General features: G+C 43.9%; 1 protein-coding gene across 1 annotated transcript; it reads right to left on the bottom strand.

The window, feature by feature from the left end:
• Positions 1-10,166: 10,166 nt before the first annotated feature.
• Positions 10,167-17,373, bottom strand: FGF20 (fibroblast growth factor 20). The gene is made up of 3 exons (XM_058289988.1): positions 17,097-17,373; positions 11,415-11,518; positions 10,167-10,908 (listed from the first exon to the last, which is right to left on the bottom strand). Exons 1-3 carry the CDS (start codon positions 17,371-17,373, stop codon positions 10,663-10,665), a joined length of 627 nt encoding a protein of 208 aa, XP_058145971.1. The 3' UTR covers positions 10,167-10,662.
• Between the last annotated feature and the right edge of the window lie 274 nt (positions 17,374-17,647).

Here is a 17,647-nt window from a genome sequence, read left to right as displayed (position 1 = left end):
CCAAAAGGAACACAAGAACATGGCAATGCAAATAAATGTTTCTATTTGCTGGGCAGAATATTCAGTAAATGTTTGCAGTCACTAGTCCAAGGCAATATACCTACTCCATGCGCCTGAAACATCGCATCTCATTGCATTCCGATGAGGCCTTTGGTGTAGGAATGTGAAGGATATAAAGTAGGAATCTCTTTAATCCAATTGACTTTGGAGCCATACCAAATTAATCTGAGGCTATCTTTATTAGTCAGGGTTCTCCAGAGAAACAGAACTGAGAGGGAGTATGTATAAACAAGATGTAAATATAGGTTTATGTGTGTGTGCACCAATATTAAAAGATTTATTATAGGAATTGGCTCATGCAACAGGAGATTGGCAAGTCCAAATACCACAGGGCAGGCTGCAAGTTGGAAATCTGATTTGATAAAGGTGATGTTGAATTCTCCAAAAACAGCAGGTGACAGTGGATTCCGGGAGAGAAGCTGGCTAGTTGAAGTAGAGATAGAATTTCTTTCTCATTGCTGAACTAGTTCTCCCTTTAAGGCCTCCAATTTCCTGGATGAGAAGACTCCTCCCTTGCTCAAGGCAATCTCCTCTGTTGATTGTGTCTGTAACCAGCCATAGATGCACTCAACTGACAATGATTTAGATCCATCTACAAAATACCCTCCCAGTAATAATCAGGCCAGTGACTGCATGACCAAGCAACTGGACAACATAACCTAGCCAAGCTGACACATGCACATACCCATCACACTATCTAAACATCAAATATCTGTGGCATACCACACTAATGAAAGAAAATGTGGGAGGAATGGGGGGTATGGGGAATGAGGTATAGGGAACCTCTTACATGTTTTAATGTAACATTTTGTGTGATCTATGTATCTTTTTTAAAAAATAAATAAAATAGTGAGAAGAGAAAAAAAATCTGTCATACAGAATTTTGTTTGAATTTGAATAGAACTCTATGAACATGTTGGTCTCTGTGGGAAATAATCAATTCTGTCCTAGATGTGGGGTACTAAAGCCAGACTCATAAGCTCTGAACAGGATTCCTGTGAGAATTAAGCCCTGACCCACCCATTACACATAGTATATTAATTTATCTTCTTCTATACATTTAAATATTGGAATCAGATATATTCCCTGGGAGAATTAAGATAATACCTATAGTATTTTCTATAGGGCTTAATTCTCTTGCAGAACCCCAGCTGAGAAAAGCTAGCTGGTCAACATTTGGGCACTCTAATGAGTGCGACTGTGCAAAATGTGTCTGTGCCTAAAAGCATTAAAGTGATTTGTGGGGAGGGGAGGTGGTTCAAGGAATCGAGCACCTCCCTCCCTCATGGGAGGCCCCGGGTTCAGTTCCCAGTGCCTCCTAAAAAAGAAGATGAGCAGACAGGGAGTACAAACAACAAGGGGGGAGAAATAAATAAACAAATCATTTTTAAAAAATGATTTGGGCATAAAATTATCACAGGAACAGTGAAACTTACTCCAACATGCTTACAAAAAAATGGAAAGCAATGTTTCAAAATAAATCATGTTGCAAACTTTGTACATCCGTACTGAAAGATGAACTGGTGTCAGCTATAAACATTACCAATTCAAAACTGTTCCTCCAGGTCCACTTTATGATATGATTTTATATATCACTAACCATCTAAAAGAAAGATAAATGTTAAGGAGCTTATGCAGTCTAGATGTGACCTTCTGAAGCATCAGTTCCCTTAACCGTTTAAAGGATTGAGTTAAATATGTAACAACGTCCCCCTTCAACATCTTCAGCCCTACCCCTTCAGCACTACTAATGCACAGCACTACTAGTGCTCAGCTTGGGAGACTTAGAATAGTATTTAGATTCTATTAAAATATCTGGGTTTATTCTGAAGAACTAGGATTGCCATATATAAGACCCCTCTCTCTCAGTAAAAGAAGTTGAGCGATTCTAACATTAGGTCAAGAACTACATATACTAAATTAAATTCACACATCATTATACTGTTCACCAAAAGTCCCTAATGAATGATATCATCTTGTTGGCTAGAGGAAAGTGATGCACCTCACCCTCATCTCATCTCTGCTAAGAGCTGAGAGTGACATCCCGGGGACCACAGCTGAGATCAATTGGAATCCACCTCAGTTGTCATCTGGAATAAACTGAAAAGGAATCATCTTATAAAAAGTGAATGTAAGGACATGAGAACTGGAAATCATATGAACATGACAAAATGGGAAAGATATTGCCAAAATACATAACCAGTTTAAACGTAAATGGGGGTCCAGCTGCTTCAGCAGAAGTGTCCCTCCCTGCTGCCTTGAATCCTTGTTCCTGGTGTACCCAGGTGCGATTACTTCACTAGATCTTAGAATATCGTCCACTTGTGTTAGGCAGACGCAAATCCCCATCAGTGATTTTGCCTTGGATAATGGCCGAACACAGAATCTAATTATGTCTCGAAGAGTATTGCATCCATTTATTCCCAGTCAACAGAATATTCAAGGATAGAATGTGCTGGGGGACCCTTGGCAGATCCTTCCCTTTCCCGATGGAGGGCCTCTTGGCCATTTGCAGCACAGCAATCCCACCTTGACCTGTTACCACCCAGGCCCGGCCCATTCATCAACAAAATATAATTTGAATAAGTTACAAAAAGGGATGGAAACAAACACGTGATGTACTGCAATCATGTTAAATACTGTTGTTCATCATGAGAAATTATGCATGTTTGCTCCTTTTAAATGTTTATGTTAGAAAACAGAGGATGCCCACTTCTTAGTGCCCCAAATAAAAAAGACACAAATTTCATTAGCTGTCACTACTATCAGTTATCTAAGTTATTAAGAAAGGAGTCAGCTCCCCTCAGTGTCCAGAAGACAATTTTAAGGCTTGCCCAAGAATACACTTCATTTGACTAGCAGTTGCAAGGCTGGGATCAGAAGTGGAAAGATATTGTGTCTATTGTTTAGATATAAAAGAACACTGGAAAATGACAGAACCATTGGGTTATATCTGATTGATAATTAGTGTTTACTTGAATCAGTCCATGTATTATTTATCTATTACTATATATCAACCTACCGCTGACTTGGTGGGTAAAAATAATGCACATTGATTATCTCGAAGCTTCTGTGGGTGCAGAGTTCAGGCAGGTTTTAGCTGCGTTAGGCTGGGGATCTCACAGGCTGAAATCAAAGTGCTAGTGGGCTGTGTTCTCCACCAGAGGTCTAACTGGCCAAGAATCCACTTCCAAGCCCACTCAGGTGGCAGACGGCCCTGGCTTCCTGCTGGCTGTTGGCTGAGGCCTCTCTCAGCTCTAGATATCACCACTGGTGCTTACAGACTGCCCACAGTTCATTGCAACATGGAATTTCCCAACAAGGCCACTTACTTCATCATGGCAGTAAGAGTCTCTAGAGAAAATCCTATAGCAAGGAGGAGCCTTACAAGAGCATCGCCATATTCTGTTGGTTAGAGGTAAGTCACATGCCCCGCCCACACTTGAGAGAGGGGATTACTCAAAGTGTGACCCCCAAGGGGCGGAGCTCGTGGGGCCATCTGCCCACCCCATTCACCCTCTAGCTGCCACATGCAAAATACATTCATCCTTTCCCAAGGTCCCCAAAAGTATCATCCCACCAGCATCACCTCAAAGTCCAAAATTTCATTATCTAAATTAGGTCTAGGTGTGGCTAAAACTCCCAGAGTACAGTTTATTATAGCAACTCCTAGGACTGTGGTTATGAGAGATAATAGAAAAACATTCTCTCATGAATTATAACAAATGTATAATACTTTTTATGTTTCATTTGTGTAATCTAAGTATCTTTAAAAAAATAAAAATAAACATATGCATATATATAAAATACTAATACAAGGTGTTAATTGGATAGGTTGGCAAAGAATACACCAAATGTAAGATATGGGCTATAGTTAGAAGCAATGTTTTGATGATGCTCTTTCGTAGTTTATAACAAATGTTTCATGACAATGCAAGGTACAGAAGCCCTGTATGATGATATGCCTGTTTGTTTTGTAAATTCACAACTTTTACTATAGACTTATTGTTTATATATGTTCATGTATGAATGATATATTTCAATAAAAAATTTTTAATAGAAGTTTTTTTTAAAAAAAAGAACTCCTAGGGCACAAGTCATCATCTCAGTATGTAGGCCTGTGAACTAAAGAAACAAGTTTTCTGCTCCCAATACATCCAACATACAAGGATGGGACAGTCATAGGATAACAGCTATAGACATCCCCACTCAACAAAGGGAGAAATAGGCAGCACAGAGATTTTACTGGTCGATAGAAATTCTGAAATTCTGCCAAATATTAGGAGTTTCTGAATAACTCTCCATGGTAGGTTGAATTATGTACCCCAGAAAGAAAAAAAAAAGAAGGAAAAAAAAAAACATGTTCTTAATCCATTCCTGTGGGTGTGAGCCTATTAGAAATGGGAATTTTTGAAGATGTTCTTTTTTGATAAGTTGTGACCAACTGATTCAGGCTGGGTCCTAATTCTATTCCCAGACACATATAGAGAAGGCCACAGGGAGAAAGCCACAGAAGGAGGAAAGGCTGGACGTCTACAGAACCCAGAAGAGGAAGGAGAGGACATCGTCACATGCATTGCCGTGTGCTAGGAAAGCCACAGAGCCCCAAGGACGGCTGGCTGCCCAGAACGCCACGGTCTTTGTGCAGAAAGCATCGCCTTGCTGATGGCTTGATCTGATCTCCTCCTAGCCTCAAACTCATGAGCCAATAAATTCCTGTTGCTAAGTCAATCCATTTTATAGTATTTGCTTTAGCAGCTGGGAAACTAAGACCCCCCACATTCCTTAGTTTTGGCTGCAACTTGAGGCAGGATTTTCCTTCATGGCAGCAGACAGACCTGAAGCTCTCACCTTGTGTGTCTTCCATCTCAGGAGAAGACCCATCTTTCCTGACAATTCATCAAGAATCCTGGGGGGGGGGGGGGGGGGTTGCTTTGCATGCTATCTAGTACATGAAATACTATGGCTAATAAAATAGGTACAATTGGCCAACCTGGGCCATATAACTATCTCTAGGATTTAGATTAGGACCAACCACTGAAACTGGACAAATTTTTTTAAAAGTCTGCCATCTTTTCACCATAATATTTAATATGACATAGGAGATGTTATGGTACTGCATTATAAGCGAGAGATTTTCAGAGTTGATCCCAAGCAGCCAATATTCCATTTATATGCTGATATCCTTGTTTCCATTTCAGTTCCTCCATTCCATCTCCTTCACTACCATATAAATAATAAGTACTTTCACTGTCTACACACGTCTGCAATGTGTGAGAGGTAATCCCACTTTCTCCTCCACCCTGATAGAAATAGCAAAGACTAGTAGAAGAAGGGGGTTGAATATAAAGAACTGATTTGAGAGTCACAAAACTCCCCCATTCTAGGCAGTGTTCAAGATGAACTTGAAACTTACGATACAGAAACTAGGGACTCTTTGAAAATTGGACCTTAGAAAAGAACAGAAACTCCCACTGGAGAAAAGCCCAGGACAGAGTGAGGTACTAGAGAGGACAAGTGGAGGTGGAGTAGTGAAAGCAGGTGAGGCTACACTGAATAAGTTTCAGCAAATGTCAGAAGCCCAATAGTGGTCATCATATAATTAATAAAGTTTAGGGAATGCCGGAATACCACTGTATATTATCAAACTGATGTACAGTCATGTAAGAATGGAAATACTTCTCCTGTCAGAGCTTGAATTTAATCATTCTGGATAATTTTTGGTCCTAAGTCCCAAGGGTCTAGGTGGTAGATTGAGTTAGGTACCCAATTCAGACATGCTCTTAATCTTTTTAAGATTTATTTATTTCTCTCCCCTTCCCCCCCCAACCCTGGTTGTCTGTTCTCTGTGTCTGTTTGCTGCATCTTCTTTGTCCGCTTCTGTTGTCAGCAGCATGGGAATCTGTGTCTCTTTTTGTTGTGTCATCTTGTTGTGTCAGCTCTCCATGTGTGCAGTGCCATTTCTGGGCAGGTTGCACTTTCTTTCACGCTGGGCAGCTCTCCTTATGGGGTGCACTCCTTGCGCTTGGGGCTCCCCCATGCGTGGACACCCCTGCATGGCACGGCACTCCTTGCGCACATCAGCACTGAGCATGGGCCGGCTCCACACGGGTTAAGGAGGCCCAGGGTTTGAACCGTGGACCTCCCATGTAGTAGGCAGATGCCCTAACCACTGGGCCAAGTCTGCCACCATGCTCTTAATCTTAACCCACATGACTGTGGGTGTGAACCCACTGCAAATAGGACCTCCTGAAGATGTTCTAGTTCAAGGTATGGCTTCCTGCATGAGGTGAGTCTTCATCCAGGTTACTGGAGGTCTTACAAAGAGAACAGATGTTGCAGAAGCTGAAAGGAGAGGATGACATCATGGGATGGGTCACAGAACGCCCAGGATTGCTGGCAGCTGGCACCAGAACACCAGTCTTCAGAGACAAAAGCTCTGCCAATACCTTGATTTTGGACAACTTCTTGTATCATTATGTATTATCATTATCAGGACTGAGAGCCAATACGCTTGTTCAAGCCAACCAATCGTGTGATATTCGTCCTATCCATCTTGGAAACTAAGACAGGACCACTGGTGGCAACTGGTTTGGTGAACCCACCTCTTCACGACAGTCAAGAGCCTGGTGTCCGAGCAAGCAAAACAAGTAGCAGCACTTACATAAAGCTATCTTCACAAGCATTCTGTGAGAGCAAATGTGTACACGTTTCATGTAGGCATGGACAACTCTATTTTGTAGTTAAATGGCTCAAGGAAAAGTCCAACGAGTAATAGCCTGACCATCGGTATCTTTGAAGGCATTAATGGGACAGGTTAAAAGTATACCCAGATCTCACCTTTCTTGAAAAGAGGAGGAGCATTGCACAGATACAGTGTTTAAAAGATAAGCTGAGTCCATCAACCTTTTATCCCTATAACAGGCGGAATTCTAAAATGGCGCCCAAGATTTCCCATCCTAAAATCTAGAACTGTGAATATGATGAGACATTAGACCAGTCGATATGGCAAAGGGGAATGTGCAGACCTAATTAAGGTTACTCATCAGGTGACTTTGACTTCACCAAAGGAAAGGTTATCCAGGTGGCCATGATAAAATCACGATGCCCTTTAAAGTTCGAGTTTTCTCTGGCTGTGGGCAAAGGAAAGCACAGAGAGATCCAAAGCATGAGAAGGCATGCCATGACCTCTAGAAGAGAGCAGCCCCGGGGGGCAACCAGCAAACACAGTCAGACTTCAGACGGACAGCCGCAAGGAACCGCATTTTGCCAACAATCTGAATCTTCTTCCCCAGAACCTCCAGGAGGGAACCGGCCGGGCTAAAACCTGGCTTTCAGGGGAAGGAGACCCTAAGGAGCTAAGCCAGGTCAGCCTTCCTGGACTTCTGACAACAGAATGGTGAACTGACAAGTGAGTATTGTTTTAAGCCTCCACGATAGTGATTATGCTTGACTAGTGGTTCTCAGACCAACTAAGACATCAGCATCACCTGGGAACCTGTTAGAACTGCAGAGTTTTTAACCCAGAACTGCAAACCAGAGCCCTCTTAAGGGGTGGCAGCTGCTACCAGTATCATTCTATGCACAATAGAAAATTAGTGTTGCCCCACAAATGCTCACCTCCATTGATGAGCATCTATAACTGATGCTCAGGCTAGAAAAAAGCTAAATTCACACGGAGGGCCCTCTCTCTAAGGAAGCAAGGGGAGGAGTCAACAAAAAGTGTAGTATCACTTAGGATGATTTATATTATGAAAACTCCCAGTAAAAATGAATAAAAATGATTTAGTATGCCAAATTATCCAGAAGCCTCTCATTAAAATATAGCCCAATCCTCTCCAATCCAGAAATATTTTATTAGTCTGAATGTAAATTGTCAGAAATTTGAAATCAAGATTTCTTGGGACTAAACTCTCTAAAATCTTTTCAGATACCCAATAGCTCATTTCTTCAAAGTATGCAAATTCAGCAGATGGGAACTGTTCTTTTGACATTAGAATAAATACCACAGATAAATGTAAGTTTACAAGTTATTAGTGACGTCCTAGTTGGCTGAAAGTTTGTGAAGGGATTGCTTCAATTACATTTTATGTTTCAAATCACAAGTAGCTAAGCAATGGCAATAAAAAGTATTAGACCTATATTCCCTGTTACTTCTCAAAAGATATTTGATTGGGTCATAATATTTGTTGAGAGACAATTTTCATCAGCTGTCTCTTCAAATTTATAAGGCTTCCTCCTTAGTTATAAGTTTATTTAGCGTCATTTTGCAAAAGACCTGACATTTTTGCTAAGTGCTTCCTTTGGGACATAGACTTAAAATATGGGTGTCAAACACTGAACCAAAACTAGTTTTTTTACACACCATTTATTAAAATGAAAGTAGTGTTATTTATCCTGAATATTCTTCAAGTGTGACAACTAGAACATATTTACTATTATTTTATATTCATAAAGCCAAGAGGCCCTGAACAGAGTGGGAACATTTCTCTACCTCCCTCGCCCTCCTGTTTGCACACCTGCGCACGCTCAAGCCTGCACACACCTGCTCTCACACACATTCACGTGCACTTTTACTAGCGGCCACTAAAGTCTCATGGTGAACTCCCCACCCCCACCCCACATGCCAACATTAATTTATCTAAGTAATGACCGGCTGCTCTAAGAGAAATCACTCAAGGTAGCCTTAAAGCGTGGCCCAGGAGCATCAGGCACCAACTGGGACCTTGTTGGGATTGCAAAACCTCAGACCCCACCCCAGCCCTGCAGCTGAAGAGATCTATAGTTTGACAGGACCCCCAGGGGGTCTGTAGAGTTTGAGCAATGCTGCTCTTGACCAGGGTTCTCAAAGTGCGGCCTCCAGACCAACTAAGGCATCAGCATCACCTGGGAACCTGTTAGAGCTGCAGCGTTTTTAACCCAGAACCTACAAACCAGAGCCCTCCCGAAGGGTGGCAGCTGCTACCAGTATCAGCGCCCCCGCAGCGACTGCTACTTCAAGGTGCAACACAGACAACTTCTGGGCCAGCAAATAAAACCTCCTAATGGCCTGGCAGAGCCTCCAGGAGCTGCGCCTGCACACCTTCTACCTCGCCTGTGCCCCTCTCCCAGTTGCACTCTCAGCTCCAGCCCCAGCGCTCGTTCAGCTTTAGGGACCCCGGCCCCTCTCCCCTTCTCCTGGAAGGCCCGTCCTTCTTCCACACTTGGCTCCTTCTGAGCCTCTAGGGCCCATCAGAAATGCTGCCTCCTGTCTAAATATGTTCTGTATCCTCACAGATGTCACGACCAGAACGCTGACATTTATTCGTTAACAGATTTGTTCACCTTCTGTCTCCCCTACTAAGCTTAAAGTTCTGAGATGCAAATGTCTCGATCACGTTTTCCTTAGAGCCTAACACAGTGTCTCATGGAGAGAGTATTTAATGAATATCAATGACTAAACGACGGTGTAGGAGATGAAATGGCAAGGACACCCCACACAAATAGGTGGATGAGGCCTCAGTGTTGGTGATGGGGCCACAGGACTACCTGAAAGAAGTGGCCTTTGCCACATGGAATCAAGAAAATAAGTAAATTTAAGGTGGCTATAATGTGTGGTAATTTTCAGCATTAGGAGTTCTGCAAATACCAGAGTACATTTTTTCCCTAGGGCTCGTAGAATGTTGTCACTTTTGAAACATAAGAAAAAAATAACTTTCATCTCAAAAGCAATGAAACCAAAACAAACAATAAAAATGTTTAATTCCCTTTGAATGTGTGTCCAATTCAAAACGAAATTGGTAAAGCCTTTTTCAAGGCCAAAAGGAACCAATGTTACATTTAGAAGGCAATTGTGCATAAAAATATAATCTACACTATGCTTTATTTTTAAAAAGAAATTCAAGATCTTACTCTCTATTTAAAGTGTTGCGATAACGATGTCTTCTTTACGGCCATAACAAAGTGATGGCACAATAAAGGAATTTTTGTGAGTTTGTTCTCTTCGTATTATCTTCATATACCAGTAAAAAATAAACTCTTTAATAAATAAATATATATAATAAATATTTGCAAATTGAGAATGTATAAATAGGTCCTTCCTTTAAAAAAAAAAAAAGTTCCATCTTGGTATGACCTGCTTTAGAGTCCATCACTCAGCTTCTCGCTTTGTTTTGTTTTGTTTCTTTAACATATAATGCCATAACCTGCACGAGTCCTGCAGGGTCCTCAGAAAATACGCAGCAACCCTCTCAGTCAATCACGTCGGTCCACGTCTTCAACGTGGCATATCTCCCTTTAACGCAACTTCCAAAGTCAACACACTCCAGAGGGGTGAGGCACCAGGAGCAACTAGGTGGGGTCCCCGTTACCCACAGTTAGATTTTCAGCCTCAGTCTACCGGTAAGGACCCAGCCGGGACAGCTGAGGAAACAACCCCGCTGGGAAAGAGTGATCTCGAGCTGCTTCCAGTTGCATTGTCTTCCTCAGTATGCTTTCCGAGGCCAGGCTCCCAGTGGCAAACAGCCTCCGTGCTGGTCTGGCTGTCATCTGGGTCGCTCTTACACGGAGACCGTGACGAGAAAGGAGGGCTGTGACCAGGGTCTCTCACAGCCATGTCACTCTTCAACTGTACAGCAGTAGGTCCTTATATAATTCTGGAACTCTCTCCGGATCCACTGGTCTCGGTAGGAAATGTGTGAATTTCTGATGTCTTTTGGATCTGGCACCATCTCTGGGGGTCCCGTCTTTGTTCAGTGCCACAAAGTATCGGCGACCAGTGTCTCCATGTTTATATATGTTGGATGAATAGGTATTATACCAGTTCTCTTCAAATTGCTCCCGAAAGATGCACTCAGAAGTCAGTTTCTCCTAAAAAAGAGAAGATAACTACCATTTAAAAAGACCTTTGAAAGAATTTCCTCAAATGGTCTCAACTCTGTACTTTTATTGCTTTTCTACACCAAAAAGTCAGCAAGTAAATGATACATGTTTAGCTATGGGAGATGAAGATGCGCAGAGAAAATTCACTTTAGATGAGCATCAAAGTGAAAAGACTCTAACATGGCAGGAAAACATGCCCTTGTTTTTCTGTCTCTCGTGGGAATAATCAAAACATGGTAGAAACTAGAAAGACCCAAGAGCCTAGGGAGCTGAAGGCAGTAATGGTTTGGCGTTGTTAAAAAAAAAAAAAAAAGGAAAGTGACTTAGAAAGTTATTGCCCAGAAACATGCAAATTTAGCAGAACATAGATATCTAATTTCTATATAAGAATACTTTATATACTTCTGCTAACATGCATTATTGGTACATATTTTAATTATAAAATGGAGTCATTATTTCAAGAATTACAATAGTAAAATAATAATGATACATACTGATCCATAGAGTTCTCCTTTGTCATTCATTCCAAGGTAAAGACCACTGTCCACACCTCTGATACTGACCAGTCCCACTGCCACACTGATGAATTCCAGGATACCTGAATTTATAAACAAAATAAGGACTCAGATTTATTAATGAGCACATAACTAATGGAAATACAAATAGTAATACTACTAGACCAATATTGCTAAATATAATGATGTACAGGAAAGTCCTTTGTAAACTAAAAAGTGCTGTGTAACTGTTTTCTTATAATGGTCTTCCTATTTAACTGAGAAAAAAAATGAAAAGAACTGCTCATCACGGTAAAATGTTAGGAGTACAAAACCTTGAACAGGATTGACTTGGATTTGATTTCCCAGTCCAGGAACTTCCTAGAGAGACTGACTAGGCAAGCCATTTGTCTTCTTTGAATTTTAGTTTCCTTGTATGTGAAATGGGTGAAATGCCTCATATAGGATAGTGGTGAGCACTGATACCTATGAGGCATTCAACAAATGGAAGCTCCTGTTACCACAAATGAGTCCATGCTAGAGGTGTTCTCAGCTCCCCGTGACCCTATTAATTACAGACATTTCTGTTAGTTACTTGTTGTAGCAGTTTGATATGGTTATGTCAAAAACAGATATTGGATTATATTTGTGATCTGGTCTGTACCTGGGCATGATTGAGTTATGGGGCTTTGATTGGGCCATGTCATTAGGGTGGGGACTCACAGATAAAACGCATGGCAAAGGACAGAGCTGAGGGTTCTTTAATGTTGGAGTTTGATGCTGAAGTCTTAAGCTGGAGCCCTGGGAAGTAAGCAAATATAGGAAAAAGAGCAAGCCCTGGGAAGAAAGGAAACTTGAACCCAGAGAGAAGCAAGACCCTGGAAAGGAGGAACCCAGGAAGACTGAACCCTGAACCCTGGCAGATGTCGGCAGCCATCTTGCTCCAACATGTAAAAACAGACTTTGGTGAGGGAAGTAACTTACGCTTTATGCCCTGGTATCTGTAAGCTTCTACCCCAAATAAATACCCTTTACAAAACCCAACCAATTTCTGGTATATTTCATCAGCACCCCTTTCACTAACTAATACATTGTTTTGTTGTTGTTTACAATGAATCTAAGTCAATCTTCTCTCCGCAGCAGTATACCTTGTAATTAGTGTTTTACAGTTTACAAAGGGCTTATATTTTCTCTTTTAGTCCTACAAACAGTTCATATAATAGACAGGAAAGCGAGTACTCATTCCCATTTTACAGATATAGAAACTGAGACTCAAAGAGGTTTACTGGTTTGCTTTAGGACATAATGTTTGTAATTAACAGAACTGATAGTTAAATCCACATCTTCTGAGCCCAAACCCAATATTTCTACTTCAAGACCTGTTTCTTTTATACAAGAAACCATGCATTTAAATACAGTCATTTAAGGACTTTACAGCTCACCATGCCATGCTATGTTTTCTGTCATAAGATGTACTTACCAAATCCAATGGATGTGTCATGATGATGGGAACAAGTGTTGTTGGGGGGGGGGGAGAGGGGGGGTGGGGGGGTGGGGTTGAATGGGACCTCACATATATATTTTTAATGTAATATTATTACAAAGTCAATAAAAAATAAAAAAATTAAAAAAATAAAAATAAAAATAAAAATAAAATAAATTGTATAGCTCAGAGAAGTAAAAAGTTTTTATAATTCATTAAATGCTATAGCCAAATACCAGATTTTGCTATCAATAACTTTCTACAATTCTTCCCAGTTATTAATAGGTAAACGAGAATTGAAAAGTCTCCACTTAACATACGCTAACACACAATGGTTAAAAAAAATAACCAACAACCATATATACACAACTTCATTCTTTGTTCCACATTCCCCTTGTACTTCTCTTCACACCAACCTTTGGACTAGTGCCTTTGTCTGGTTCTCAGACTGCTGAAAAAGTACCGGCATGCTTTCTATGCTTCCTTAACAGCTCTCTACACACACTCTTCACCCCATCTTAAGCTCTACAAACAGTAGAAATGTGGGCATTTTCACCACATTTAGCCTGATCCCCACTCTGAAGGCATTTCTTCCTTATTAGGCTCCTGCTTGGACCCATGATGTGTTCTCCAGGCCAAGGGGGGGACAGAGTCTGGCTCTTTGCTTAATTCGCTTGTTGGCAGAAATCTCGATTTTTCGGAGGACGGATGAGCTCTTTGAGGCTATTGGGAGATCACGTAGAGCACTAGGGCTATCAAGGAGCTCGCGGCAACAGTACACACTAAATAGCCTAGAAGTGCCTCTAACTGAGAGCCTAAGGCAGGGAGCAGATCAGACACAGCTGCACGCCAGGCACCCAAGGACGCCGTCATGAAGACAGGTGCAGAGGTGGGGCCCTGCTGAGCTCACTGAATCAAAAGCCTGGTCCAGGATGTGAGCGGTAGAAGAGCACACATTAACAGAAGTTCACGCAGGATATCTTCACGTGTATGTAAACACTTAAAGTTGTAGTGGACGTTACATTCTAATTGAAAAGTATTCTAAGCCTGCCATGTAAGTTAATTCCCTTTAAGGACCTGATTTACTCTAAGATGCTCTTGTCTTTCAAAGAACAGGAACTGACTGATTAGAATGTATAATAGCACCAGTTTTCAAGTACAGTAAAATAGAAGTTTAATTTCCATACAAGCTAATAATAATATAACAGATCTCATAAAGTATCTGGGTTTTTTTTTTTTGAAGACTAAATGGTAAGCCACCTATATTTTAATCCTCATCTTTAGCTAATGCTATCATCTCTTTTTTTTAAGTATGTAGTTGTAGAAAGAAAAAAAGATTAAATATGTTCTTAGACTACTATATTCAGTAACACCAACTTTATTATATATCCAAAGCCCCACACATAAAGAGGCATAAATAGTTTTGCAATGGCTCATGGGGGCTGGTGGGAAAAAGGTTATGTGTTTTTGTGTTCTTCTTAGAGATTTTAGCCACACTTTTTAATTCTGATCCTTTTTCTCCTTGAGGAAATATTACACCACACAGTAATTTGTAATCATTTGATTCTTAAATAAGATTTGACAAGTCTTTCTTATTTATAATATGAGGTGGCAACTAAGCTAATTCCCTTACAAAGAGTAGACATGAAAAACTTTCCTTAAGAGGTAATCACAGATTTTAGATAGATTTTCTAATGCCCAGTGTCCCATAAAAAGACTTGAAGGTACTTTGTCTTTCTGGTATCATTTTCAAAGCCAGCCTTTTTTTAAATCATAATAAACAGGTGAGTCAACCCACAATGCAACCACATCAGACAAATCTATGGAGAATAGGGGAGAATAAAGGAAAAGCCTTTAAAGGAATATGTTTGATCTCAGGCTAAACTTTTTTTTAAAGTAATGATTCCATGTTTACATATTAGTAAAGTCTTACTGCTGTGCTACTGTGCAGGAGAATGATATGATCAATATAGAGCTAGCTCAGAAAGTAAATTATTTTACCCTCACTAAGACCTTTTTGTTTATATTTTATTGCTGTGATTTTGAAATTTAAAAATACAGTATTCTGATCTTGAAAATTCAATCATGGCCAAGTTAATATAAAATGATCAAGAATGTTATTTACTTTAACATTTCAAACAGTCATTCTTGAGCTTTTTCAAAATTCTTAACTTGATGACCCAGAAACCAGTTTAAAAGAAAAATGGAAAAGTAATTTCATAATTAGAGACTGAAGCACTAACACAAGAAGGCAAGCAAAGAGAGAGGCATTTTACGTATTTAATATGAACTTTCCTCTCTCCTACACGCCCTTGTAATAAAGAGGCAGGTTTAGCCTAACAAGGGATTAGCTTCCTCTTGAACAGCAGTGACTATTTCATTCAGGTACATTCTCCCACCATATAGTGACTAGAGCATAAAGTTAGCCCAAGGCCTGTTTTTTCAATTACTAAATAATTATACGTAATTTTAGCAATTTATGCAGGCAAGAGAGTAATTCCAATATGCAACATCCCTTCCTAAAGGAGTAGATTTGAAGGCTAGCTGCAAGAATGTTTTCGAGTTTACAAATACTAATCTCTTCCCATGGGGTCAGTCTTATAGAGAGACAAGGAGTGGAAGAAGCAATTCTTGCCAGTGGCCGAGATTACAGGTGAATTAGGAATGGTTTAAAAGCAGGACTCGCAGGGCTGCACCCTGTGGCGCAAGTTGGGGCACAAGGTGCCTGAATATCACCGAAGCGTAACTTCTACCTGCTCTACCCAGAAGCCGGGCCCTACGTCCCGCTAGCGGAAGGGTGTCTGCCCCAGGGGAGCGCAGTCCTGGGAAAGGCAGGAGAACTGAGCCACCTGCTGTCCGCAAAGGTCTCTAGAACCAGAATCCCGGCCTTGCGAGTGGAACCCCCGCTTTTCAGAAGTGATCCGAGGTCACGACTCGCTCTGCCCCCAGAACTGGGGAGAGATCAGCGGAAGCTGCCAACACATCGGTTATGAAAAGTTAATGCTCTAAGCCTGTAAGTGCAACCAAAGGGCCGCCGGGCGCGCGTTTCTACAGCTGGAAGGGCAACTAGTCCTCAAACTGAGCCTGACCGCTCTCGGAAGTTGTCATGAGTCCTGCAGGTGGAGAAGGGGAAGGAGTGAGAGTCTAAGGACAAGACAGGAGAGGCGGGTTCAGGCGGGAGGCTGGAAGGATTCCCCGTGCTAGGGCAGAGCGCAAGGCTAGCCCCGTGCCGGGCGCGTTCACAGCCCGCTAAGGAAAGGGCGTCTTCAAAATAAGGAGTCTCTCCAATGAGGTCACAAGGTGGCTGCTCAAAACCCCTTGAGGGTGCCAGCAGGTCACTTAGGAGAGTGCCAAGAGAATGAACACTCCAGCGATGGGGGCGAGCCTGGGGTCCTGGGGTGCGGGAACTCGAGAGCATGTTGGATACCTGAAGTTAACCCCTCCTGGCAGGCCAAGAAAAGGCTCCCACGCACGGGGACCCTGGCGACTTAGGGAGGAGTTACCAACAGTCTTAGGGTTTCCCAGCCCGCGCCCAGCACCCACCCTGCCTGCAGACTCTTTCCCTCCCGCCTTTAACCCCTCCTGCGCCCAGGCTTTGCCTGCGGGGTTCTGACCGCTGCCCTCCCACCCGGGTCTCCTTTCGCTCACCCAGCACCTCCGACCCGCGGCCCATTCAGTGCCAAGCCTGTGGCTCCAGGGCAGCTCGGCTGGAAGACGGGGCACGCTCGGAGGGTGCGCCCCCACTCACTCTTCCCACCCAAACGGGGCTTGAGCGCCGCGGGGAAGCGCAGCCGGGGGAGCCCGGCGCCCGCGAGCTGCTGCTGGGGGCCCTGCCCACCTCTCCCCGCGCGCTGGGGCCACGGCGGGCAGAGGGCCTAGCCTGGGCACGTGGCAAGAAGCGGAAGGCGTCCTGCTGGGAATTTTTGTAGAGTACTGGGGGAAATGGGAGCAGTGGGAGAAAATATTATAGCAAGGTTTTTAAAAAGCTGCCTGCGAGTCCGACGTGACTTCCGGGACCCCCGAGGGGGCGAGGAGCCCCCGCAGCATCCGCCCTTCCTCCTCCCGCCCCGGGGTCCCGGGCCGCAGACGTGCTGGCGGACGGGCCGACCGGAGGCCCCCAGCCCGCGCCGGGTGCGGGGAGGCGCGGGGGGCCCCCAGCCCGCGCCGGGTGCGGGGAGGCGCGGGGCGCCGGTACCTACCGAAGAGGCTGTGGTCCTGGCGGGTGCCGCGCACGCTGCCGTCGGGCCGGATCTGCAGGTGGAAGCCGGTGCGGCAGTAGAGCTGGCGGCGCCGCAGGACGCCGTGCAGGTGCGCCAGCTCCGCCGCCCCCGCGCCCCCGCGCGCGCCCGCGCCCCGCCGCTCCCCCAGCAGCGCCGCGCGCTCCCCGGCCGGGGGCAGCAGGAAGGGCGCGCCCACCTGCTGGCCCAGGCCCTCCAGGCCGCCCAGGAAGCCGCCGACCTCGGCCAGCGGCGCCATGCGGGAGCCCGGGGGAGCAGACAAAAGGGCCCGGGGGCGGCGGGGGCCAGGGGACCCCGGGCGCCGAAAGTTCCCGGCGCGTCACGCCCGCGGGGCGGCGGGCTGCGCGGGGCCCCGAGCTGCCCGGGACGCGGGCGCCGGCTCGGCGCGCTCGGCTCGGCGTGGGCCGGAGGCAGCGGGCTGCTCTCTCTGCAGAATCATCTATAGCTGCCGCGGCCGGGCTGGGCTGCGCCGCGCGGCTGCGCTCCGGGTCCCCCTCGGCTCGGCCTGGAGT

This window comes from Dasypus novemcinctus, chromosome 29 (genome assembly GCF_030445035.2).
Source record: "Dasypus novemcinctus isolate mDasNov1 chromosome 29, mDasNov1.1.hap2, whole genome shotgun sequence".
In the NCBI taxonomy this organism is placed as follows: domain Eukaryota; kingdom Metazoa; phylum Chordata; class Mammalia; order Cingulata; family Dasypodidae; genus Dasypus; species Dasypus novemcinctus.
The sequence above is the reverse complement of the archived record's forward strand: the minus strand, read 5'-3'. Positions and strand labels throughout refer to the sequence as shown.